This window comes from Rhinoraja longicauda, chromosome 3 (genome assembly GCF_053455715.1).
Source record: "Rhinoraja longicauda isolate Sanriku21f chromosome 3, sRhiLon1.1, whole genome shotgun sequence".
Classification (NCBI taxonomy): Eukaryota; Metazoa; Chordata; class Chondrichthyes; order Rajiformes; family Arhynchobatidae; genus Rhinoraja; species Rhinoraja longicauda.
Genome location: NC_135955.1, coordinates 60,334,046 through 60,359,264, shown reverse-complemented (window position 1 = coordinate 60,359,264; position 25,219 = coordinate 60,334,046). Strand labels below are relative to the sequence as shown.

The 25,219-nt window shown below is 41.2% G+C and overlaps 1 protein-coding gene across 4 annotated transcripts in view; it reads left to right on the top strand.

Moving 5' to 3' along the window:
- Positions 1-25,219, top strand: part of pcsk5b (proprotein convertase subtilisin/kexin type 5b) — a 254,563-nt gene that overhangs the window by 38,802 nt on the left and 190,542 nt on the right. For all 4 annotated transcript variants that reach the window (XM_078396247.1, XM_078396244.1, XM_078396243.1 and 1 more), the window contains exons 3-5: positions 2,187-2,300; positions 3,076-3,219; positions 5,194-5,270. In XM_078396247.1, coding sequence (XP_078252373.1) covers positions 2,187-2,300; positions 3,076-3,219; positions 5,194-5,270 — 335 coding nt within the window. The remainder of the gene's footprint in view (positions 1-2,186; positions 2,301-3,075; positions 3,220-5,193; positions 5,271-25,219) is intronic.

Here is a 25,219-nt window from a genome sequence, read left to right as displayed (position 1 = left end):
TCAGATTAACGCAGAAAGTGACTCTTATCAGTTTGTTTCAACTTGGGCTTTGCGACAAAACATGCCTAGTCTTATTAGTCACTACACAAACTTCAGCCCCACTCCTAGAACCAGTTCCAACTTTAAATGAGTCTTTAGAGACAGGTTTACTTTATCTTCTCTCACCGAGAATAGCTCTTGATCTATTCATTCCAGCTGAGGAAGTTTTTACAATAGTATTCCGGCTAAGATAAGTTCTTACAGTTGGTGATAAATGACATTCCCATTCTCATAGTCTTGCTAAAATTGACAGGACTTAATTGGCTCTGTTCTTTGGAAGGTCCTAAAAGGCAAAAGTGCCAGAATGTCAGTTTGCTTAAAAATCTCCAGTTTAGAAACTGCATGATCATCTTGCACTCGCCTGGCCAAAGTCATCTATTTTTAGTAGGTGTTACAATGTTTGAAACCAGTTTTGAGCCTAAGGGCATAGTGAAAGGGTTTGAATTCATTATAAGCTCAGCTGCTACCATGGCATTACCAATTCTAAACTTTCATGCCATGCAAACCAATACAGACCATCCTAAGCTTGAGTTACTGTTATCTGCTCACCCATGGGAGAATTATGAGAGGAATCAATTGGTATTTGAGAGGCGGCTGTCTAATAGTGTCAATTATTAGTGATTGTCTGCTATAACCAAGTGCAGCGGCAACTTAGTCCTTCCCAATAAAGTCCTTAAGCTTACCATTGACTAAGGAGGTGGAGCGATATTTTTTGATGCAAATAATTATTTGGGGTTGGACAGGTTAGAGGCAGGAAACATGTTCCCAATGTTGGGGGAGTCCAGAAATGCTTCCTTTGCTTTTGTGTTTCCTACTCCACTGCCGCTGCCACCACCTCCTCCCCTGCTGTCACTGGCTTCTTCCAAGTATGTCGGCAACTCTGGTGGAGGAGGAGGAGGAGGAGGAGGAGGAAGCAACGGTGGATGGGTAGGGTTAGGGGAGAGGCCGAGTGGACTGAGTGATGGGAGGAGGATGCAGTGGGGCGGACAAACCGAAGGAAGAAATGCCAGCTGGTGAGGGGAGGTAGCCCCATGGTTATCAAGCGTGCCCTGTCAGTGGCAGCGACCTGAAGAAAACGCTGTCCCCAGGGGCTATAACAAGCTGCAACAACAGTTGCCATGCGGTGGGTGAAGAAGGGTTTGCTGTTGCGAGGTGGGGGTGGTGTCGGAAGCCGGGGCTGTAAGCGGAGGGGAGGTGATGAGAGCTAGAGGTGGCATCGGCAGGCCCATCCACTCTTACTGAAATCCGTTATAAAGATGTCCATTAAAACGAGGGTTTACTGTATTTTGCATGGGATTTCTTACAAACCAATCCAAAAGTGATAAATTGCCATGTTGTGGTCATGTGGCAAGTTAGGAAGGCTGAGGCTGAAGACATTATTTTTTGAGGTTAGCATCTACCAAAGCAAAATATTTTACTAGGCATTTAAAATGTCCTCATTTGGAAAAGAGGTTTGTATTTTAAAATAGGAATATTTAACTTAAATGAGTAATTCATTTGAGCTGAGAACATTGTGCTGCATATTCAAAATCTATCATTCAATATTACTTAAGGTTCATAATTAAGTTTTAAATTTTTTTACTGAGGTGAACAATATTGCTTATTACCAATGCAATTTAAAAAGACAACCTGGAATTAAATGCTTATTTTTGCCACTCGTCCATCTATTTGCAAAAAAATATTTCCAATAATGTGGAAGCTACAAGTTGCCTGATTTATTATGGTTAAAGCATAAAGTTGTGACTTCCTGAAATGAATTGAGTTTAAGTCCAATTATAAAGTCTATTATCTAAGGCATATTTCCAGACACTAATACTTTGGAAAATTTCACTTGGAAGTTACCGATGAAGTTCACTCCACAGTGAATCTGTATGGTTTGCTCATGGAGTTTTTGCACTTTTTTCCCCTTGTTGCCATTAAATCTTGTACTGTACTTGTCTCATTTCAGCAGCAATATTAAATAATGCAGTTGTTCCATGCAAAGGTTTGACCCGGGTTGGGGTTTTAAGTCCAGACAGTCTTGGACTCTCAACCTTGGGATTGGTCCCACTGACCTCGATAGCATTAATCTTGCCTGATGGCAAAATTCATTCTCTTTACTTTAACAATTGCTTACCTTTCCTTTCTATGATGTGTTTTGTTGGCAGGTGGAATGGATACAGCAGCAGGTAGTAAAAAAGCGGATAAAGAGAGATTTTAAAGCTGGTGCGTCCCAGTATCCTTACTTCAATGACCCTAAATGGCCAAGCATGTGGTATATAGTAAGTACATGATTGCGTGAATGGCTTGAAACATACTTGGCTTTTGTGGCAGTATGGTGCTCTTTATATATCAGCATATTAGTGTTGCAAAAATCAAATTTGGCATGGACCCGTTGGGCCGAAAGGCTTGTTTCCATGCTGTATCATTAAACTAAAACTAAAATTGTAGGGAGTGAAGAAAACTGAACCAGGTAAGTGTGAATGTGGCACCGATTATTATTATTTTTTCAGGGGACCATGGGAAAGTGAACTAGAGTTTAAAAGGAGGGTGGGAAATGAGGCCCATGTATGGTGAAGAAAGAGGGACACAGGTACCTGGTGTTGGAGAGAGTGGGGGAATGAGCGCCTACTGAGCTAGATGTTGAACCACTGAGTGTCAAACAGCCAGACGGTGGGTTGTCACAGTTGTACTGTATTTTATTTATTCAGTATTTAATCCCACACCCACTTCCCACCCACTATTCTTTCTCCTTGGCAGTTTGTGCTGACTTTGAACAAGCCATGGGTTTTCTAATTTTGTTGAATGGGGACAGGAGTGGGACCCTTCACACCTGTAAAGGTTAAGCACAATGAGGCTATGTGCATATCCATGACGCTACATGATATGTGCCCATTTAAAGAACTAACTTCTCCACCTAACAGAGCAAAATAATTTGTCCAATGTTTTATTTTTGTCTTATCACATGGAATATGTTGCCATGTCGTTAAGAGGGTACCTTTGCTGAATGTATTGTTGTTGCATTTGATGTTATTATCTACTTTCTCTACTTGTCAGCATTGTAACGATGATACTCACCACTGCCAGTCAGATATGAACATAGTGGGAGCCTGGCGAAGAGGGTTCACTGGCCGCAATGTGGTGATTACCATTCTGGATGATGGGATTGAGAGAAATCACCCTGACCTCCAGCAGAATTATGTATGTTATTACTTTGTTCTCATACTCATTTTTTAAAAAGTAATTAAAATGTTCTAACTTGTATTTTTTTTTCAAATCCTTTGAGTGCACTTTTAAAACATAATATATGTATGTAGATCTCATTGTTACTTGGATTTGCAACACTAAAGTTAAACCAAAACAAGATTGCTTGCAAGGTTTGCAATTGTTGCTCCTTTGTGGATCTTGAACCCATAATCATTGCTGCAATTGGAATTTGAACTCCCACTCCACCTGGACGTGCTTCTGATGATTGCAAAACTAGTTCGATGTAATTGGACTGTGTAATCTATTTGAGATAATAGATTTATTTCCCCTTGTTTTGAGGCCAATTGCCACTGAAATCACTGAGTGCAATTAGAGAACAGTTAAATAAGGAATTGGACCCTTGACTTTGAGATTACATCTTGGCCAAGCCTTGAATATCTCATGTTGGCAAGTCATCGAAGGTTCCAAACTCTATCCTTTATCGAACCATTTAAAAGGAATGTGTATATTGTTTTTATATTCCTTGGTTATAAATAAAAGCTGCTAACTAAATATAGCTTGTTTAGTCTAAGTGACTTGCTAGCATTCACCTCCATGTGAACAAACACTTGTAATCATATTTCTTCACCATCTAATAGCTCTGATAGCTCATTCAACCACCCTTTTCTGTACAATCTAATCTTAAATGTTGAAACAAGAAACGGCAAATACTGGTTTACAAAAAATGGCGCTGGTGTAACTCGCTGGGTCGGGCAGCATCTCTGGAAAACATGGATAGGTGACCCTTTGGATCAGTCTAATGAAGGGTCCCAACCTAAAACATCACCTATCCATATTCTCCAGAGATGCTGCCTGACCCGTTGATATACTCCTACACTTTCTTTTTAAAATGGTAAATGCTGACAGTTTCTGCCTCGACTCAATGGTATACCTGAGCTCCATTTATATTCCATTCACCATATTTTCTATGTATCATAACTGTCACAATGGCAAGTACTGCTAAGAAATCTTCCAAAAATAACAGTGCAGGATGGAATGATTAGAATATAAAAATATACAAAAAGTATTTGAGCCTTTTTTCCTTATTATAGATGATGAAACTATATGGCAAAGAATTTTGGGTTAGTTGTGTTTTCCTCTATTTAAAACAAATATGGACAACAAAGGCTACTCCATCTAATCCTTTGGCACACCTCTACACTTAAAATGCAGGACATTAGACAAACTAATTTGTTCAATTCATGCTCATTTTCTATTCCATTCTTTTCATTACGATTATCCAACTGCATGTATTCAGTTTGTACTCCTGGTACCTTCAGGATCTTAGGCACATCCCATCAAGGTTAACAAGATACTTGTCTCACAATGACATGTTGATGAAAATAGCCAGTTGACCAGTCATTAAGTATAAAGAGAAAAGGTGTAAGAGGGCAGCTTGAGCATGTAATTGGCCCCATGATAAATGCCCAGAAAGTTGCACACTCAAAGCATTTTAATGTGGCTCCTGTTCAGTTGTTTCCTATATTCAAACTTTTTTCTTTCTACTTTTATGTTTCCATTAAATTGCTGTTTTTCACTTATTTAGCGATAATGCTGAAAAATGTTAACTAAAGGTGTTGGGAAGCCCTCAGTATTTTCAATGATCTTGGAAATAATTCTGTGAATCAAACAGTGGGCATGATAGAGATCAATAGGTTATGCAAGGAGGATGGAGAGGGTGATATTGAAAAATATCTGAAGATGGGTCTCAACCCGAAATGTCACATTCCTTTTCTCCAGAGATGCTGTCTGACCCGCTGAGTTACCATAGCATTTTGTCTATCTTCGGGTGATATTGACACATGGTTCCCTTCAGTTCTTGTGGCTGAGTTGAATCATTTATGTATGGAAAACCTTTTAAGAATGCATGAATTAGATGGTGTGTTTATTTATTAATGAGGTTGTGTGATTTTTCTCCTCTTGCTGAAGGATCAAATGGCCAGCTTTGATGTCAATGGAAATGACTGGGATCCCATGCCTCGATATGATATCAGCAACGAGAACAAGTAAGGGCAATATCTACATCAGTTCAGGCACTTCAAACACTTTCAGACAAAATTGGTTTGATGATGAGCTTTGTATATTTCACATTACTATTTAGATTTATCATTTTTTTTCTTTTATAATACTGAAAGGAAATGACACGTTTTCCCCCACTTATTCCACCCTGACAAACTGCTGGTAACATGACATGAAATCTCTTGCAAATAATTTTGAACCCTTTTGAGACTTTCACATAATTACATTAGTAAGAGCACTTAAAGTTCTAATAATCAGAATTATTGCCTATTTACTCTACGATGTAAAATTTGGCACCCAGCAACAGTCACCATGTTAAGAAATTAAATGTAGCCAGAAAATAATGTGCAATGTAAGCCAAAGTTTCTGACATTTAATTCTGACCTGTAAGATTTCCTTCCATTAATAAGTAGACAACATAATGCCCTCTATTAGGTTAAACGTATATCACAGGCAGAAAAATATTGCAATTTATATTAATAATAATTCTGTCCATATGCACATCCTCAAAGCTAAGAAGTTTCAAACATTTTCCATTGTTAAGAGTTTAACATCAGCTGAAAATTGATTTAATAACTAATGTTGCTCAAATATAGCCTTCTCTTAAGAGGCTTCTTAATTTTGCATTATAGAGTTCAGAATGTGGTGTCTCAAAATTTATTGCAACATTTATGCATCAAAATCTCCTGTCTAGCAGTAAACTTGTAGATCCATCGAACACTAGGCTTGTATGTCTGACACCAGTATGGGGAAACTAGTTTTGGCAAAACAGTCAGAAGCTGAAGAACTGATGCTAAAGGGCCTATCCCACTTTAGGCGATTTTAAGGCGACTGCCGGCGACTGTCAAAGTCGTAGCAGATCGCCGAACTTTTCTTTTACCCGACGTCAATGACCATGACAATGCTGAGTTAGGACGAGATTAAACCATCTTCGGAAACATCGCGAAATTCCCACGCTGTCAATGCTTCTCCAGCGTCCTAATTTTCACTGAAATCACTGACAAGTCGGTAAGTACTTGAGCGTTTTGAACTATAACATCTTGTATGGGATACTTAAAAACCAAGCATCACTGTAACAAGGCATAAACTGGATTTACTTCCAGTTTACTAATAGCTGTATTTTTAAAGTGGTTCAGTGGATTTTTGTAAAAAAGTGTGTGGGCGTTCTTTGAAAATGTACGGGAGATGCATATCTGGTTTCTGGGTTGCATATCTGGGTTGAGACCAAAAACATTGTGAAAATTCCCATGCTTACCTGACCATCAAACTGTTGCCTCCAATCTACCTGTCAAATGTCCTGACGGTAAATAAATTGGTTAAACACAAGCATTTTATGGTATTTTGAAATGACTTTACTTATTTTAATATAATGTGTTTCTAAATGCATCTAAGAGAACCTAGCAAACCTGGGGACAGCATGCGACAGCGCCTGCGATAAACAATACCTGGCGACAAGCCAGCTGTCACCGAGAAATTTCACTCCGGATGATTTCTCAGCAACGCGCTGAGATCCACGACGATTCTTGGAAGACTCCTCGCGATCATGCCCGCGACACCTGGCGAACTGTTGGCGACAGCCTAGTCACCGGCAGTCGCCTTAAAATCGCCTAAAGTGGGACAGACCCTTAAGTTTCTCAATTTAAAGTAGATTGTTAAAAGCACTGTTGGTTCATGTTGATTTTATCAATGTTGAGTCATTGACATTGGAATACTTGTTTTAATGTTATTATGGCTAAATAATACACGTTGATTGGGATTATGAAACTATTCCCAAACTTCCATTTTGACATTGGGAGGCAGTGATAAGAGGATTAATTTTGATATTGTCTGCAATAACCTCTGAAAAGGTTGAAAATTCTTAATTTGGGAAAAACTTGTCAATTATGTCCATCAGTAGAAAAGATCATGTCAACATCGTGGTTTTATCTAGCCTTAAGGGAAGAATTTGAGGTGGCAAAATGGGATGGTTTAAGGTCATAAGTGATGGGCCGAATTGCGTAATTCTACTCCTATCAAATCTACTCTGCCATTCAATCACGGTTGATCTATCTCTCCCTCCGAACCCCATTCTCTTGCCTTCCTCCCATAACTGACACCTGTACTAATCAAAAATCTATCTCTGCCATAAAAATATCCACTGACTTGGCCTTTACAGCCTTCTGTGTCAAAGAATTCCACAAATTCACCATCCTCTAACTAAAGAAATTTCTCATCTCCTTTGTAAAAGAACGTCCTTTAATTCTGAGGCTATGACCTCTAGTCCTAGATGCTCCCACTAGGGGAAACATCCTTTCCACATCCACTTTATCCAAGCCTTTCACTATTCTGTACATTGCAATGAGGTCCCCCCTCATTCTTCAAAACTCTTGTTTACCTTGTTCCAGTGGCTTGGGTTCAATCATGCCTCCTGTGCTGGTTGTGGAGTTTGCACATTCCCCCCATGACCATGTGGGTTCCCTCCAGGCATTATGATTTTCTGTTGCACCCCACAGATATGTGGGCTTGTCGGTTAATTGGCCATTGTCAATTCTCCGAGCATGTCGACAAACGGGTAACATCTGAAGACGATAGGAATGGGGGTGTGGAGAAGGGTGAATATATTATGGGAGAATGGTTTTGATTTCTGAGCTGGCATAGACTCGAGGGCCAAAATAGCCTCTGGCAGATCATAGGAAATCTCAGGTGGAATGAAAGATGGTTATCCTGCCAGATTTTAAAAACTGGAGCTGCTTATGTGATTCAAATGGAACAAATCTTATCATTAAAATCTTTGACATAGCATGACACAAATATCATATCATATCATATATATACAGCCGGAAACAGGCCTTTTCGGCCCTCCAAGTCCGTGCCGCCCAGTGATCCCCGTACATTAACACTATCCTACACCCACTAGGGACAATTTTTACATTTACCCAGCCAATTAACCTACATACCTGTACGTCTTTGGAGTGTGGGAGGAAACCGAAGATCTCGGAGAAAACCCACGCAGGTCACGGGGAGAACGTACAAATTCCTTACAGTGCAGCACCCGTAGTCAGGATCGAACCTGAGTCTCCGGCGCTGCATTCGCTGTAAAGCAGCAACTCTACCGCTGCGCTACCGTGCAATTCACTGCAGGAAATGCCATTCAGTCCCTTGAGTGATTAAGATACCAGCTGTCCTGACTGAAGTGTGTGTGAATGTGCCTTTTCCTCTTTGGTGAGATTTATGAGTACAAGGACATAAGCATGTGAGGAAGGGATGTAGATGGGTGTAAGCGAGTGAGAAGAGACCTAATAAATGGAGTATAGGAAGGGAAATGTGAAATTGTTCAATGTGATGGGACAAATTTTAAAATACTGCATTTCACTAGTGAGGGATTGCACAACTCTGAGATGTACGTGAACTGGATGTCACTGCCCATTTCATCAAAGACCAGCTTGCTGGTAATTTAGAAATCTAATCGTATGCTCGCCTTTACTGCTGGTGAAATTGGATTACAAAAGTGTGCTTGGGTTATGCTTCAACTACATTGGGCATTGAAAAGTGCACGGTATTGGTCTCATTATTTAAAGGATGTTAATGTTTTGGAAGCATTTCAGAAAAGACTTAGTGTACCAATACCTGGGATGGGCAGGTAGGTTGTCATATGGGATCAATCTGAAAAGTCACCTATCCAAGTGCTCCAGGGATGCCACCTGACCCAGAACTACCCCAGCACTTTGTATTTTAAAAAATACAGCATTTGCACTTCTTTGTGCCTATATTACTCTTATTGTCTGTTTTCTGTTAGATCGACATTCTTCAATCCACACCAACATGTTACATCCTACACCAGAGCATTTATTTACTGCAGATAATTTAAAGTGGTGTACGTTATCATCAAACACAAAACAACACAGCACATTGTCTGTGCCAAATATGATGCCAAGGCCATTACTTATCTACCTGCACATAATTCATGTTACTCCTTTCTGTGTGTGTGTGTGTGTGTGTATATATATATATATATATATATATATATACCTATCCAAAAGTCTCTTAAATGATACTATCGTATCTGCCTCAACCATCTTTTCTGGCAGTACTTTCCGGGCATTCACCCTCTATGTAAATTTAAAAAAAAAAATTTGTCCCATACATCTCCTTAAAACTTTTCCCCTCTCACCTTAAAGCTATGCCCTCTAGTATTTAATTTTCTTTTCATCCTGGGGGAAAAAGGTCCTGACTGTCTACTTATGAACTGTGCTGCTCATAGTTTATATACTTCTAACAGGTGTCCCTGTATCCTCCAGCGTTCTCGAGAAAATAATCCAAGTCTGTCCAATCTCTCCCTGTATCTAATTCCCTCCCAGTCCAGGCATCATTCTGGTTAACCTCCTCTACACCCTTTCCAAAGCCTTCCTGTGATTGGGTGGTCAGAACTCCATGCACCACTCCAAATGCTGCCTAATCAAAGCCCTTTAAAGTTGCATCATGACTTCCTGATATGTGTTGATTGCCCCAACTGTGAAAGCAAGCATACCATATGCTGCCATTTCCACTCTATCTGCTTGCTTTGCCACTTTCAGGTAGTTATGGACTTGGACCCTGAGATCCCCTTGCACATTAATGCCCCTACGTGTCATGTTTATCTCTGTCGTGAATGATAAATCAAAGACACATACTGCTTTAGGTTTTGAATACTTGATCGAATTCTATTTGATTCTTCATGACTATACAACTACAGGCAGTTGTTTAATTTGGATAGTGGTCAGTTATGGGAAACTCTACAATGTGCATTTGTGGAAAATGGGAAAAAAAACCTGGAAGGCCCTAGTGGTGTTGAGTGAGGGTGTCTAGCAAAATTCTTGGCTTCATCTTGCCAAAAACGAAATGTTTAACTAGCTGGAGCAGCTTTAGATTTGCTGTGACTTCCAGCAGCTGCATAGTAATTGAGGGTTTGAGCTGGCAGTTTTGATGCACTCTATCTTAGACTTCCATGGCTGGCCTCATTCTTCAATTAAAGGCCTCTGACTTGGTCTCCTGCTTACAACATTTTGTTTATGCCTAGTTATTCATTGAGGGGGGGAAGAAAATAAGGCCAGGATATCATGCAACAAATTAAGAAAATCTTGTCAATAAATCTGCACTAGGAAAATATTTATCACTTAAGTTTGTCATTTGCTTTCAGCAGCTAATGCATAGCTGCAAGGGAGAGCATCACACTCTTACTTTTCTCTTATCCTCTGGAATAAGAAGGGCTTGACCTTGTTTACTGTGAGTGCACTTCTTTGTAAATTAAGTGATTAAGTAACAACAGTTGTAGCCATCTAATGCAGTTTGTCACTGCAGAAGATAAGTTCTCTTGGCTATTTCATGTTGGCTTTGGGGAAAAATGATGAAGGAATTTTATACAGAACAGTTGTATAACAGTTGCCCTGTGCAGTTTATGTTCTGCTTATGCCTCTACTTACATGTTATCCTTCGGATTGCTTTCGAATACAAGTCGTTCCCAAGTTGCAGCAGGGTTCCATTCCTGAGAACGGTTTATAACTCGAACAGTCCATGCAGCTGCAGCAAAGTTCCCACCTGACGAAAGGTGCCACCAGCCCTGTGGCAGTCGGCAAATCCATACCACCAGCCTGACTCGTATGAACGGGGTACTGATTGAGAGTGATCAGCCATGATCGCATTGAATGGCGGTGCTGGCTCGAAGGGCTGAATGGCCTACTCCTGCACCTATTGTCTATTGTCTATCTCTCCCTCCTAATTCCATTCTCCTGCCTTCTCCCCATAACCTCTAACACCCATGTCAATTGACTGCTTGGGGAAAAAAATGTTTATCTTTCAAATATGTTTGAGTCTTTGTGTTGCTTAGCAATTTGAACCTAAAGTGAACAATCAATCTGGGGAGAATTTCTTTAACCAACCTAACACTGAACCCTGGAGACAAAAATTATAGAAGGAGCTGTGGAAATATTATAGTAGCTGGATGCCTCCAGGTAATGGTCAATGCAGGGGAAATGCTGGTATTCTGCATTTCAAGTACACAGCTGTACATTGTGTAAATTGCGTTTTTAGTGAAATAATCCATTTACTTTAGATTGGTAACCAGTCTGGCACTGATCCCTATTATCTGCCCCTTTGACCTGCTGAGTTACTCCAGCATTTTGTGAATAAATACCTTCGATTTGTACCAGCATCTGCAGTTATTTTCTTGTACTACCTATTATCTACCCTTATTTGTTTATCTGCATTCTAACACATGTTAAATGTGCATATTGAAGGTAATCATTGAGGAAGTCACTTGCTGAATCTCTTACTATTACTCCTACTAAGTTCAGGCTATTAAAGGAATGCATTGATTTGGCTGATGGCTATTTATGATTGATGCTGTGATTCTGGAAGAATGCACTGTCGCTGGAGCCTGAAGTAGGATAATTACTTTGGTTCTTTTGTGCCTACCTGGAGGGAGACCTGAAAGACACATTTACATGTTAATTGGTGCTTTTGGACTTTATTCTTCTTGCACCACGCTTTGCTCTCAATGAACAATCCCACTACTTAACATTGGTTTCCAGATTACGTGGACTTGAATTAGCTGTAGACATAGTCAAAGTAGCGAAGAGCAAACCAGGGCAGAGTCATCTTCACTCTTCAACTCCTGACCTGGACCCCACCCCACCGAACCCCAACAACAGTTTAATATGTTTATATTAAATCCACACACATTAAATGATGTGCCCTTCCAAAAATAATCAAATTTCTGCTCGCACCTTTGGGACAAACATTATTTAACTTTCCAGGGCAGCTATCACTGGTAAACTAGAGAGTACATGAAGAGAACATCCTAAAAATATGAGTAACTGTTCCAAAGAGCCTGATTCCAATTCTGGTTCATTCTAAATTCAATCCATGTTTAGCTGAGTCATATTATACAAATGTTGTATGATTTTCAACATAATTGTTTAAAATGTAAAAATTGATTTGCCACGGCTTTTCTATTGCAACTTGCTTTTAATGTGTTTGTACAAATTTACATGGTTTTATTATTATCTCTTTGGCTGTGTTGCTTTGACACATCAGGGGTGTTGTCAGTTTAGGGCAGCACAGTGGCGCAGCAATAAAGTTGCTGTCTTATAGCACCAGCAACCCGGGTTCGATCCTGACTATGGGTGTTGTCTGAGTGAAGTTTGCACGTTCTCCCTGTGACTGAGTGGATTTCCTCCCGATGCTCTGGTTTCTTCCCACATTCCAAAGATGTGCAGGTTTGTAGGCTAATTGGCTTCTGTAAATTGCCCCTAGTGTATAGGACATAGAATGAGAGTACGGGTGATCGTTGGACAGCGTGGGCTCGGTGGGCCGAAGACTTGTTTCCTTGCGGTATCTCAAGTTTAGTCTGAAGCTGTGTTTGAACTTGTTTCTATAATAAATCAGCTGAACATGTGGGCAGCCAAAGATATTGTTTTTGGCAGCCTTGCAATTGACTCCGTTTACCTTCCTGACCATTCACAAACAAAACTCTGTGCAAACTTGGTGCCAATTCAGACATTTGAATTAAGGTTCATGGTTAATTTAGGCCCAGAATTTCACTTGTGTGACTGCAGGCAACAGGCAGCTCACACATTCCCACTAGACTCAGTTGCCGGGAAAGGATTCCCTGGGCAATGAATCTACAAAGAACCGATGTGACTAGATCGGCAAAAAACTGAAAACTGCAGATTCCTGCTACTCAACAATCTCACTGAAATGCTGCAACACCTGATTAAGCTGTGCTTGCATACCGGTCGGTGCAGCTGTCAGATCGTGAACAATTGTGAATGCCTCGTACCAAATAATTGACTCGTGAAACAAAAATTTGCCGTGACTTGCAATCTCCCTTGCGTATGTTCCTCTCCATTGAGATGAATGGAGTCACTGAAGCGATGCTGGGTTTAACCAGGCTGTTTAGACAGGCAGTTCAGTGCTGGAGCACCATCTGGAAATCTCTGCCAGTCAACTACGTAGACATTCAGTCTTGCTCTGATATGCAAGACTTCATTTGTTTGCTTGTGCCAAATCTCTTCCAAGGTTTCATCTGTTGTTCAGTATTTTGTGCTGAACATTGTTACCAATGATTCCTTTTTGTCAGCTCATAAATGATAGGAGCAGAATTAGGCCATTCCTCCCATCAAGTGCACTCTGCCATTCAATCATGGCTGATCTATCTCTTGCTCTCAACCCTATTCTTCTGCCTTCTCCACATAACCCCTGATACTTGTACTAATCAAGAATCTGTCCATCTCGTTAACAGTCACATCCAAGACCCCACCATCATTGTGGGCAGATGTATTCTTGGAGCTGCATCCCATTATCCATTAAATTGTCCACTACGATTTATATCTAGATATGGCGGGACCAGGGATTGTGAGATCACTTGATTCTGTCTTTTGAGCGCTGATCGGAGCATGTGTGGTGCCATAATGCAGCTTCACTAAACTGATCCCTCGTGCTCTGTGTTGTACCTAGCACACCCTTCCAAACTCCTTAAAGCAGGGTTGATCCTCTGTCCTGATAGTAATCGTAAAATGAGGGAAATGCTGTTCTGAGCTCGGAGATTAAGGCAGTGTATATTGCTGCTGCTGCTGATGATTTAACTGAAGTTTTAGTGTTTTACACCTAATCTTAATATTCTCTGATTTCAACAAACAAATCTTTGCTTAACTTTTCGGTCTTGTCCTCTCATTTTGAGCTCCCCAGTATGATTTGATTTGCATTAATCTAAGGTCAACCAAAAGTTTATTGAAAACCTCTAGCTCAAATGAAGGGAGTCACTGCACCTGCATTGGGTCAAGCATGTGTTTTCCAGCTTCACTGATGGTGAATTTCTCAGAACATGACCTGCACCTCTTAGATAAGTAACAGCAGATTGCATTTGGGAAGTTGTCAGCAAGAACTTCATTGGGATGTTTGGGACTTTGGTAAAACTCCTAGCAAGTGTGTACAAAGACCAAAGTCCATTAACTTACAAACCTGCATGACTTTGGAATGTGGGAGGAAACCGGACTATCCGGAAAAACCCATGCAGGTCACGGGAAGAACGTACAAACTCCATACAGTCAGCACCTGTGGTCAGGATCGAACCCGTGCCTCTGGCATTGCAAGACAGGAACTCTACTGCTGCACCACTGTGCTGCCCTTTATTGTACTTGAGGAATTAAGTCAAGCATGAGGATTGACACACAGCAATAGATCAAGAGTCAAGAGTGTTTTGTTGACATGTGTCCCAGATAGAACAATTAAATTGTTACTTGCTGCAACACAACAGAATATGTTAACATAGTATACTGTAAACAATATGATAAATGAGAGAGAAAAAAAAGTTCAGTGTGTATCTATACACATACTTACAAGTACACATACGCAAACAATAGTAGTGCAATAATAATAATAATAATAGTCTACTGCAGTCCAGGGCTTATTTGAGGCTGTAGTGTTTAATAGGCTGATGGCTGTTCCTGAACCGTTAGTTTTCAGGCTCCTGTAGCTTCTTCCCTCGGGCAGTGGTGAAATTAGTGCGTGGCCAGGATGGTGTGGGTCTCTTGATGATGCTGGCTGCCTTTTTGAGGCAGCGACTCTGATAAATCCCTTTGATGGTGGGGAGGTCAGAGCCAGTGATGGACTGGGCAGTGTTCACAACTTATTGCAGTCTTTTCCGCTCTTGGACATTCAAGTTGTCGAACCAGGCCATGATGCAACCAGTCAATATGCTTTATACTGTACACCTGTAGAAGAATCCTCTGATATAATGAATCTCTGGAATCTTCTCAGGAAGTAGAAGTGTTGATGTGCTTTATTTATAATTGCATCAGTGTGCTGGGTCCAGGGAACACTGCAATGTAGACTGGATATTTCGACAGTGATTGGTTGTGTGCTGATAAGGTTTACCTCAATCCTCAATTTGCCTTTGCTGAGCTGGGCAATTTTTCTGTAAGTTGGCACTGGTCAAAATTTCATAAGCAACAACTAAATAATGCAAATCCTTTATTTTGTGACTTGTTGCTGCTGACAACTCGGAAACAAAGAAACACTTGTTCTGCTTGGGCAATAATCCTCGCATATTCTCCTGGCAAAACCTTTCTTTAAATGAAGGCTGCTTGTGAAATAGAAATCTAAGCCTTTCCATCATGACAACAAAAAATCCCTGAGTTTGTATTATTCCTTTAAAGTAGGAATTGCCCCAGTGCTGTGATAAACCACCACGAATAAACAAGAGAAAATTTAAGCTATCATCTTTGTTTCCCACAGTAAATTAAATCAAGCCAGCCTCCCATTCTCTCTAATGCATATTGGGCCCTAGTCGATCACAGCCTTGGATCTGTGCACCCTGAAATTCATTTGCTCACAGCTGTCCCTTCAGTCACATAGTTGCTTCTCTGAAATTGCTTCCATAAACATAGACGTTTTCCTTTTTAAGATTTCGAAATCCCAACTTATTTTCTCCATCCATTCTAAAGTTCCTCCTTCGGCTTGCTTTTTTTCCCTTGGGACATTTGATTGAACAGCTGTTGCAATCTATTGAATAAACAGTGAGTAATTTTAGAATGCAAAAGATGACCTTTTGATTAATTAACATGACATTTGAAAAAGTGTTAATTTAGTAATTAGAAAATTGTAAAATGCTTCTTAGTACAGAGATACAGCATGGAAACGGGCCCTTCGGCCCACCGAGTCCGCGCCAACCAGCGATCCCCACACACCAACACTATCCTACACACACTAGGGACAATTTACAATTATATCAAGCCAATTAACCTACAAACCACCTCCTTTGGAGTGTGTGAGGAAACCCGAGATCCCGGAGATAACCGATGCAGGTCACATGGAGAACATCCATCTCCTTGCAGACAGCACCTATAGTCAGGATCGAACCCAGGTCTCTGGTACTGTAAGGCAGCAACTCTACTGCTATGCCACTGTGCCGCCCCTTCTCTTCCATGTTATGTCTCATTTGCAATCATACTTTCATTGCTGGTTGAATACTCAAGTTAAACGCAAGTGCTTGCAGGAGAAATGACAGTTCAAGAAAATATTGTCATTGAGCACTTGTTTTAATGATTAATTTGACCCCAACATTCTCCTGATGCTAACTGCAGGATGGGCACAGTCTCTATCATATTTTTAATACTTTCTGCTTAAATAATGAGTGGCCAAAGACAAAAATTCAAATGGTTAAAGCAGTTTGATTTGTTCAGTAGATCAACCTGTGTGTATATTGCGTAACTGGCATCCTTGCCATTCAACTGAACTGCTAACCTTTGATGTAATCTTATTGTAAATGGCACCAAGATTTCATGTTCCTCTTATTGGGTACAGAATAAAATGGCTGAGAAAGCAGACAAGATCAATTTTGTTTGGACTGCCTGTCTTGAGAATTGCAGGGCAGCTCGAATCTATAGTGGAATGTTGCTCAGATAATTGAAGATTCTTGTCAGACTTATTGCAGCGTACCATTTGGATATCCATCTGTCTTGCTGTAAACATTAATTATCTTAAGGTTAAAGTGTATAATTTTGGTTCTTGATATTCTATATGGTTAGCTGCGAACTTTGCATAATGGCGATTGGTGTTTACAGGTCGTTTTGAGGAGTGTGGGGGATGACGCAGAGAAAAGTATACATTCAGTAAGGGAATGCAGTGAGATGAATGGGACTGCATTCAGAATCTCTTCTCTCTCTCTCTCTCTCTCTCTGCAATGTCAATAGCACCTCAATCGGATGGAACCAAATGCTTGCCAATGGTCCCTCCTCACCAATTTCAGCCAATTTCCTGAAAATTTCTTGCAAATTACTTTCAAGTTCATGGATTCATTGGAACTTTTGATGTCAATTTGACCAGGCAAGCAAAAACCATCTGGAGGACTCGAGCAACATTGATGATCATAATAATTTGAAGGCATTAATTTTTTGTATCAGTGACAACCCATGTCAGATATGTAGGACCTACATTTGCAAAAGCAGGGAACCATGAAAGTACAATGCTGGTGACTTGGAAAATGTAAGGCTTTGAACTACTACAACACTGGTATAGACCCTCAATTACAAAAGAGTGTAAGTTGTGTGTTTTTCAGAGCCCTGTAGTTAGCAAAAAAAGTGCTGGAGTAACTTAGCGGGTCAGTTTGCATCTCTGGAGAATGTTTTGAGTAGGAAGCAGCCTTCGGAATGATTCTAGTAGGGGGCAGAAAGCTGGAAAAGTCGGGGCAGGAAAAAGCCTGGCAAGTGATAGGTAGATACTATTGAGAGGTGTGTGTTGGGGGGGGGGGGGGGGGTTGGTGGGCAAGTGGGTTGACAAAGATTAGATGAAAAGGAAACAAAAGACTAAGGGGAAAAGGTGTATGAATTGTGGGGCCAGAGGAAGAGATGTAGGAATGATGTAGGGATCAAGATTACAGCATCCACAGTTCCATGTGTTCCTCTTAGCATTGCTGCCCACAAGTCTGTCAGTTCATAGCTGGGGGGGGGGGGGGGGGGGTAACAATAACTCTTGCTTTTCTACACTGTGTAAGTCATTCTCTTTATTAAATGCAAGACCTTTGTGCATTAGGGAAGTACTGATGACAGGATTTTTTCCCATGCAGTTGCTGGCAAAACACTTTGAAACCTGCTGCTTTTTCTTGCAGATTAATTTGCTGGCAGAGCAAATTTTATTTGAGGCCAAGAAGCGATTGTGAGTTTAATAATCAACCATTAGAGGATAGTCAAAACGCTGACTGGCCACATCTGGCGAGGTGCAAAGGTTGGCTCATTTGGCACGGTACATTCTGTGCTTATAATAATCAAGAAAAAAACATTTGTTTAATTGACAAGGCATATGAATTTTGTACAAAGCAATGAAACATGAGGCTTGCAGCAATATCACCTATTCCTTTCCTCCAGAGATGCCGCCTGACCTGCTGTTACTCCAGCATTTTGCAGCTTGTTTTGCTGCCCTATTTACCTCGGTAACATTTCATTGTGGCCTTCCTTCAGCTTGCCCTGACTGGATGGGGGAAGTGACAGCCTTTAGTGAATGCTCAAATTTAGTGTACTTTTGTTTGGTTTGTTGTCACATGTACCGAAGTACGGTAAAAAGCTTTGTGTGCTAACCAGTCAGTGGAAAGACTGTACACGATTACAATCAACCCACCATAGTGTACAGATACATGATAAAAGGAATAACGTTCAGCACAAGATAAAATCTGATCAAAGATAGTCCAAGATTCTCCAGTGAGACAGATGGGACCTCAGAAACTCGACCCCCAATAGACGTTTAATTTTCTAGCACGTATTTAAAAGCTGTCCTGTGATTGTGTTTCTTGTGCAACCCACTCTGGCCCCTGATATGGAAAAGCTCTTGAGGTATGCATCGCCAGTTATATTCTTATCTGAAAGAAAACACAAAAGGGAAAATTGCAGTTGGAGAATTGCCTTCAGTAAAGTATTATTCTTTTGAGCAGTGGGTGAAATTAAGCGATATTTTTTCCCCACCACCTTTGTGTGAATACACTATTCGATGTTGATGGGTCTTTGAGGTGCCTCAAAGAATTAACAAATATTTTACTGCTGTGAGACAGTGTGCAAACATATTTGTTTCACTTTTTGTGTGATCAAATGAAGAATTAACAATTTTGTCACTTTCAGTATTGCTCAAATTCTGTGCTTTTACAGCTTTATTTGCTGCATTAATTAACTGTCCTACAAATTTGCTGCCTTTATGTATTGGAATTTTTAAGATTTTAAAATGGATCTCAATTCTCCCTCCTTGAAATGCCCAGTAAAAGTGGAGGTGTGGTGGGTCAAGAGTGTTTGGGTGAAGGGTGGTTGCTGCTGTGTACAAGATCCAGTGCTTCCCTGCAGCTAATGGTTTCGGGTGACGAGCAGCAATGGTGATGTTGGAGAGACTATGGCTGGCATTCGTGTGAAGATTGTCACTTCAGTAGTGGGGTGATGAAGGTGAGGGAATGTGTGGGTGATATGCTTCGAAAGGAGATTTAGTGTAAAGTGTCCTTGTAGCTGGTTTCTCCTATTAGGCTCCACAAAGCGTCCTGAAGCAGATCCAGCATCACCTGTGAAGCTTTGCTGCCACACCATTTGGAGGCTGTACTTGCACAAATGGATTTCCTGGAAGTCACACCCAGTGATTTGTTTAGTTTAGAGTCCACATTGACCAGCGATCCCCGCACATTAACGCCATCTATGCACACTAAGGACACTTTTTCACTTATACCAAGTAGCCAATTAACCTACAAACTTGGATGTCTTTGGATTGTGGGAGGAAACCGAAGATCGTGGAGAAAACCCGCGTAGTCGTGGGGAGAACGTAAAGCCCCGTACAGACAGCACCCGTAGTCAGGATTGAACCCGCTTCTCTGGCATGGCAAGCGCTGTAATGCAGCAACTCTACCGCTGCGCCACCGTGCCTCCCAAGATGAAGAAATATAAGTCTGGATGTTTACATGGAAGTAAAATTGCAAGTTTGGGATGTGACTCTGTATTTGAATGTGAAATTTTTTTTAATGACTCCAGAGGCAGGAAACCTAAAGTAAACTGCAGAAAACATTCAACAGACAAGGTGCAAAGAGAAACATTTAATTTTAGATCAAAGACCTTTCATCAGAACTGGAAGGAAAGGATCCAAGTTTATTTAATCTGTAGAGGGTAGGACAAGAAAATGACGTGATGGTTTGAGGCCAGGGTACTTGATGTATTCAGTCATTTGTTTTTGATTCGAGACATTGCAGGAATCAGTAGAATTTCTGTGATATTATAATGCAAAACCTGCACATGGAAATATTTGCTTCCAGTAACATGCAGCTGTTTCAATGGAAAGATGTCGACGAGGATAATTTACAAAATGGCAGCTGGAAATTGGCCGTGTGCATGAGATATTATGTTCCAGTCCAGAGATGAGGAAGATGATGATGCTAGGTTCAATCATATGAATTGAAATTGATGCTGCACTGATTAAGAGCATCATGTGAATTACTAGGAAGCAGGGCAAACTGCTGCAGGGTAAGAACAGAAGCAGACGTGACCCCACCACTGGTCTGCTCCTCCATTCAATACGGTGATGATTGACCATTTACTTCACTGTAATTTTTGCTGATTTACTGCCATTTTGTTTTTGTTTAATACAGTGGGCGGAAACAGGCCCTTCGGCCCACCGGGTCCGCCCCGACCAGCGATCCCTGCATATTAACACTATCCTACACCCACTAGGGACAATTTTTACATTTACCAAGCCAATTAACCTACAACCAGTACGCCTTTGGAGAGTGGGAGGAAACCGAAGATATCAGAGAAAACCCACGCAGGTCACGGGGAGAATGTAGAAATTCCATACAAACCGCACCTGTAGTTGGGATCGAACCCGGGTCTCCGGCGCTGCATTTGCTGTAAGGCGGCAACTCTACCGCTGCGCCACCGTGGCCATCCTTCAACCATCTTGACAAGTGAAATGAAGAAATTGCAGGCGGCACAGGGTGCAGCGATATTGTTGCCTTACAGCACCAGAGACCCGAGTTCGGTCGTGATTACAGGTGCTGTCTGTATGGACTTCGTACATTCTCCCTGCGACCGTGTGGGTTTTCTACAGGTGCTTTGGTTCCCCCCCACCTCCCACATACACACCCTAAAGATGTGTGGGTTAGTAGGTTAATTGGCTTTGGTTAAAAAACAAATTGTAAATTGTCCCTAATGTGTAGGATTAGTGCTAGGATGATTGCTGATCAGTGCGGACTCAGTGGGCCGAAAGGCCTGTTTCCACGCTGTATCTCTAAAGTAAAGTCTAAAATTTGATAACTGAACTTTTGTTTAAAAGTGGTAAATTGTATGGTATCTGCATGAAGTGGCCTTTCGTCTGAAAATTGGTTTATCGGTTCAAGGAAATAATGGGCTGGGGATGGCATTTAGAATTGAGATGGTTTAAATGACTGTTGTGCTAGTGGTGCCATCCATGTTCCTGTGATTGCTTGTGTTCTGTTGTTATGGTACCTTTTGTTAATTGTGTATAGGTGTAATTGGAAAGAGCTTTTAATGAACTATATATTTTTTTAGTTCTATCAATGTTGCCTTCAGTCATTGCAGTTTGAGAAAGCCAAATGGCATTATTCTAGCATGAACTTGCCTAATGATGTAAGACTATCTATTTTGGACATCAATCTTGCCTGCTGGATGTGATCCATTATACGAGCCAGTAAGAATTTCATTGTTCCGTGTCGGAGTTCGTGCTCATGACTTGAGCCATCAGTGATTCTCTCTGCTTTCTTCAAACGCCCATTACTGTGGATCAGCTTTTGAAGATTTTCTCTTCACAATCGTGTGCAACTGGCACTTTTGCTGCGAGATAGAGTGCGAGCAAAGTGGAAAGACTGAAGCTCGACCAACCCCAGCTTGCAGAAATGCTTCAAGTACTATTAGTAAATAATGCAACAAATCTTAAAAGACAATTTCTGCCCTGCAGCAAAATGAAACTCTCGCCTTTTGTTCACAAATTTAAAAATTACAAAGGTAGTAAAGTGAGTAGTTGTGGGGAATGATTGTGATTGAAACACGTTGGCTTTGTGCATTTATTGCTGCAGTTAATTTGCCTGTTGGCGTATTTTACGATTGTAAATTACATGTGATGTGTATTCAATAGTGTTCTCGAGCATGGCGCGAACTGAGGCACTTGGAATGAATTCTATCTTAGTCTGTCGAGTCATTTTCAAACAATTTAATTTCAGTTATTGAAAACGCTGAAGCCCAAAAAATTAAGTTATAATTGTCAGGGTTGGCAATATTCATAATTAGGCAGTGCCAGAGTTATCTTTAATGCTGCCATCTAGTGTTGTTCTTATCATGGAATTTGCAGCATAACCGTAGACCATTCAGCCCAACTTGTAATTGATAGTGTTTCAACACCATGTGTAGGAGCCATTTTGTGTTTATTGGCTATCTTGGCATATTATATTCTTTGTATCCTCCTGTATTATTTTTGTACACCAGGAGACTGGCCTGAGATGAATGTTAGTCTTACGTATGTGGACTGGGAGGAGCCATGGGAGAAGACAGATCTATGAGTGTAATTTGCCCAGCACTGACGTAATGCTTCAGTGTGACACCAGGAGCTGCTAAGATAATAGGGTCTTAGTAGCCATACAGAGGGTTTAGTAAGTTAGTAATCCTACTCAACATAGGGTTTAGCAAGTCAGTAACAGGATACTGAGTCAGTAAAGGAGTGACAGTGAGATACTAAGTTCTTGCCCAACAAACATGTCAAGCAAACAAGTTAACAGATATGCTAATTTGTTTTGTACTATTACTTCAATAAACGGCTAACTAAACTACCACGTCGTGGAGATCTCTCTATTATTTGCATCAAGAACCATCGTTCCCCTCCTTCGCCAACGATAAGCTTAAGGACTTTATTGGGAAGGACTAAGTTGCTGCTACACTGATCTTTCCTTGGGTTACATCTTCACAGCCGGCTATTGGTGCTTTCTCATGTGCATAAACTTCTCCTTTTGGACTCTAAAATGAACTGAAGGGCTGGCAGGTCCATCAATTAGCTTGATATAAGTGATAATCCAACTTCGTCACTTTATTTTAAATTTAAATATTATTGCATGAGTTTAGTGCACGAGTTGCTTGGTAAAAGTGCTGAGCAATGTGTAACCTAAGACGGCACACATCTTGCTGTTTAAGTTCATTGATCCGCAAACAGCAAAATTAGCATTTTGGCCTGTCGATAAAGGGACAAGAAATTGTTTTTGTGTGTGCTTATTCCTTAGTGACAAACTGTCTCTGGAATTCAGCTGTAATTGTTATATTGCATAAATGATCTTCTTACTCTAGCTGTTGAAACTGGCACAAAACTGGCAGCGATTCAGTAAGGAATAGGAAGATCGCTGGTGTCTCTGGAATTGAATCATAGTGAAGTTTTGTTGTTGAGGGAAGTGGAGGTAAAACCGGTCAAACGTGCAAAATAAATTATTCTCTGGAGAAGAGCAGATGGGACAATCCATTTTAGTTTTGATTTCATCAGTAATACAGTTATCATGCATTGGCAGTAATTAAGAATCGTGACAACATTTCTGATTTATGACATTTATTGAACGATTTATCCTTATTTAGTTTTTAGATTAGTGATACAGTGCAGAAATGGGCCCACCGGCCCACCGAGTCTGTGCCGACCAACGATCACCCATGTACCAGTTCTATGCCACACACTAGAGACAATTTATTGAAGCCAATTCACCTATAAACCTACACGTGTTTGCAATGTGGGAAGAAACCAGAGCACCCGAGGAAAACCCATGCGGTCACTGAGAACGTACAAACTCCGTATAGAGAGCAACCATAGTCGGTATCGAACCAGGGTCTCTGGTGCTGTGAGGTAGCAACTCTGTCGCTGTGCCACCCAAAATTAAAACTAGGGACTTGAGGTTCTCTTTTTGTACTAGTATTGGGGTTATTTATCGAATTTTTGTTTTGTATTATCTATGTGCATCGTGTTTACAAGCCTGTCATGTAAGAATTTCATTGTACCATTGTCAGTGCATTGACAACTAAACATTCTTGACTCTTGAATGTAGAACAGTTTTTCTTGGTACTTGTATATGGCTTTTACCACTTATCTTGCCCCTGAGCTGCTACTTTGAAAGAGCCGTTGATACCAATGTGTGTGACTGATGCAGTTAATCAAAGAGAAACATATTGGGATTAATCTCCAAGTAAGTATCTCCATGAAATCGAGGGGGCGTGGCTGTGTTCTGCAGCTGCGGCTCACCGGCAGTCTCTGTCTTTTTTGTTTTTTTTGTCTATTGTCATCATTTAATGTACGTTTTGTTCTATTTTTAACTCTGTGTATGTGGGGGTGGGGGAAACCTTTTTTCTAATCTCCTCCTCAACGGAGATGCGACCTTTACCGTGTCGTATCTCCGTTCGCGCTACGGCCTAACATCGTGGAGTCAGCAGCCTCCAGCTGGGATCGACCTTGAAGACTCCGGTCGCAGGGCCTGGACTTACCATATCGGAGGCTTCGGCCGTGGGCCCTGCAGACCGCAACATCTGGAGCTCGCAGGTCCCTGGCTGGCGACCGGTTTTTGGGAGCTCCAGCCGTAGCAGCTTCGACCGCCCCGAAGCGCGAGGTACGATCGACCCGCTCGCAGGCTCTTCATCGCCCTGCGTGGCTCGGCCGCGGCACTTTCCATCGCCCGGTGGGGTCTCAGGACCTTCATCGGCCTGCTCGGCTCGGCTCGGCCCTGGGACTTTCCATCGCCCGGTGGGGGCTCAGGACCTTCATCGGCCTGCTCGGCTTGGCCCTGGGACTTTCCATCGCCCGGTGGGGGCTTCAAAAAGTTGGGAGCCTCGATCACCTCGTGGCACCACGGGAGAAGAATGAGGAGGAGATAAGACTTTTCTTTGCCTTCCATCACAGTGAGGGTGTGCCTGGAGCAATCACTGATGGCTGTTTGTGTAAAAATTGTATCTGTGTGTCCTGTGCTTTTTGTTGTCTACTGCCGGACCCTGACGTGAGAGGACGCTGGCGCTGTTTATTCGCCGCTTCTCCGTTAGGATAGTTTGTCTGTTTGTTTTTATGTTATGATTGTTTTTGTAATGCGCTTTGAGCTTCTGGTAAGGCGCTATATAAAATAAATGCTTAATATTATTATTATTATTATTATTATTATTATTATAAGTACTGCCACTTTTGCACTTCAAGTGTTTTTTCTCAGAAGTTTGTGGTCTCCTAACCTGGTTGGTAGTTTTTGAATTCAATGGCATGACCATCAGTTAATCCCCCACCTTCAATATCCCAAGGGTTACCATTGCCCAAATATTGAACTGAACTGGCCAAAACCAGTGTAGCTATAAGAGAACGTCAGCGGCTAGGAATCCTGTGGAAAGTAATTCTTCTCTCCGCAAAGTCTACTCAAAATGTTCCCTGATTATTCCTTTCACAGATACTGTCT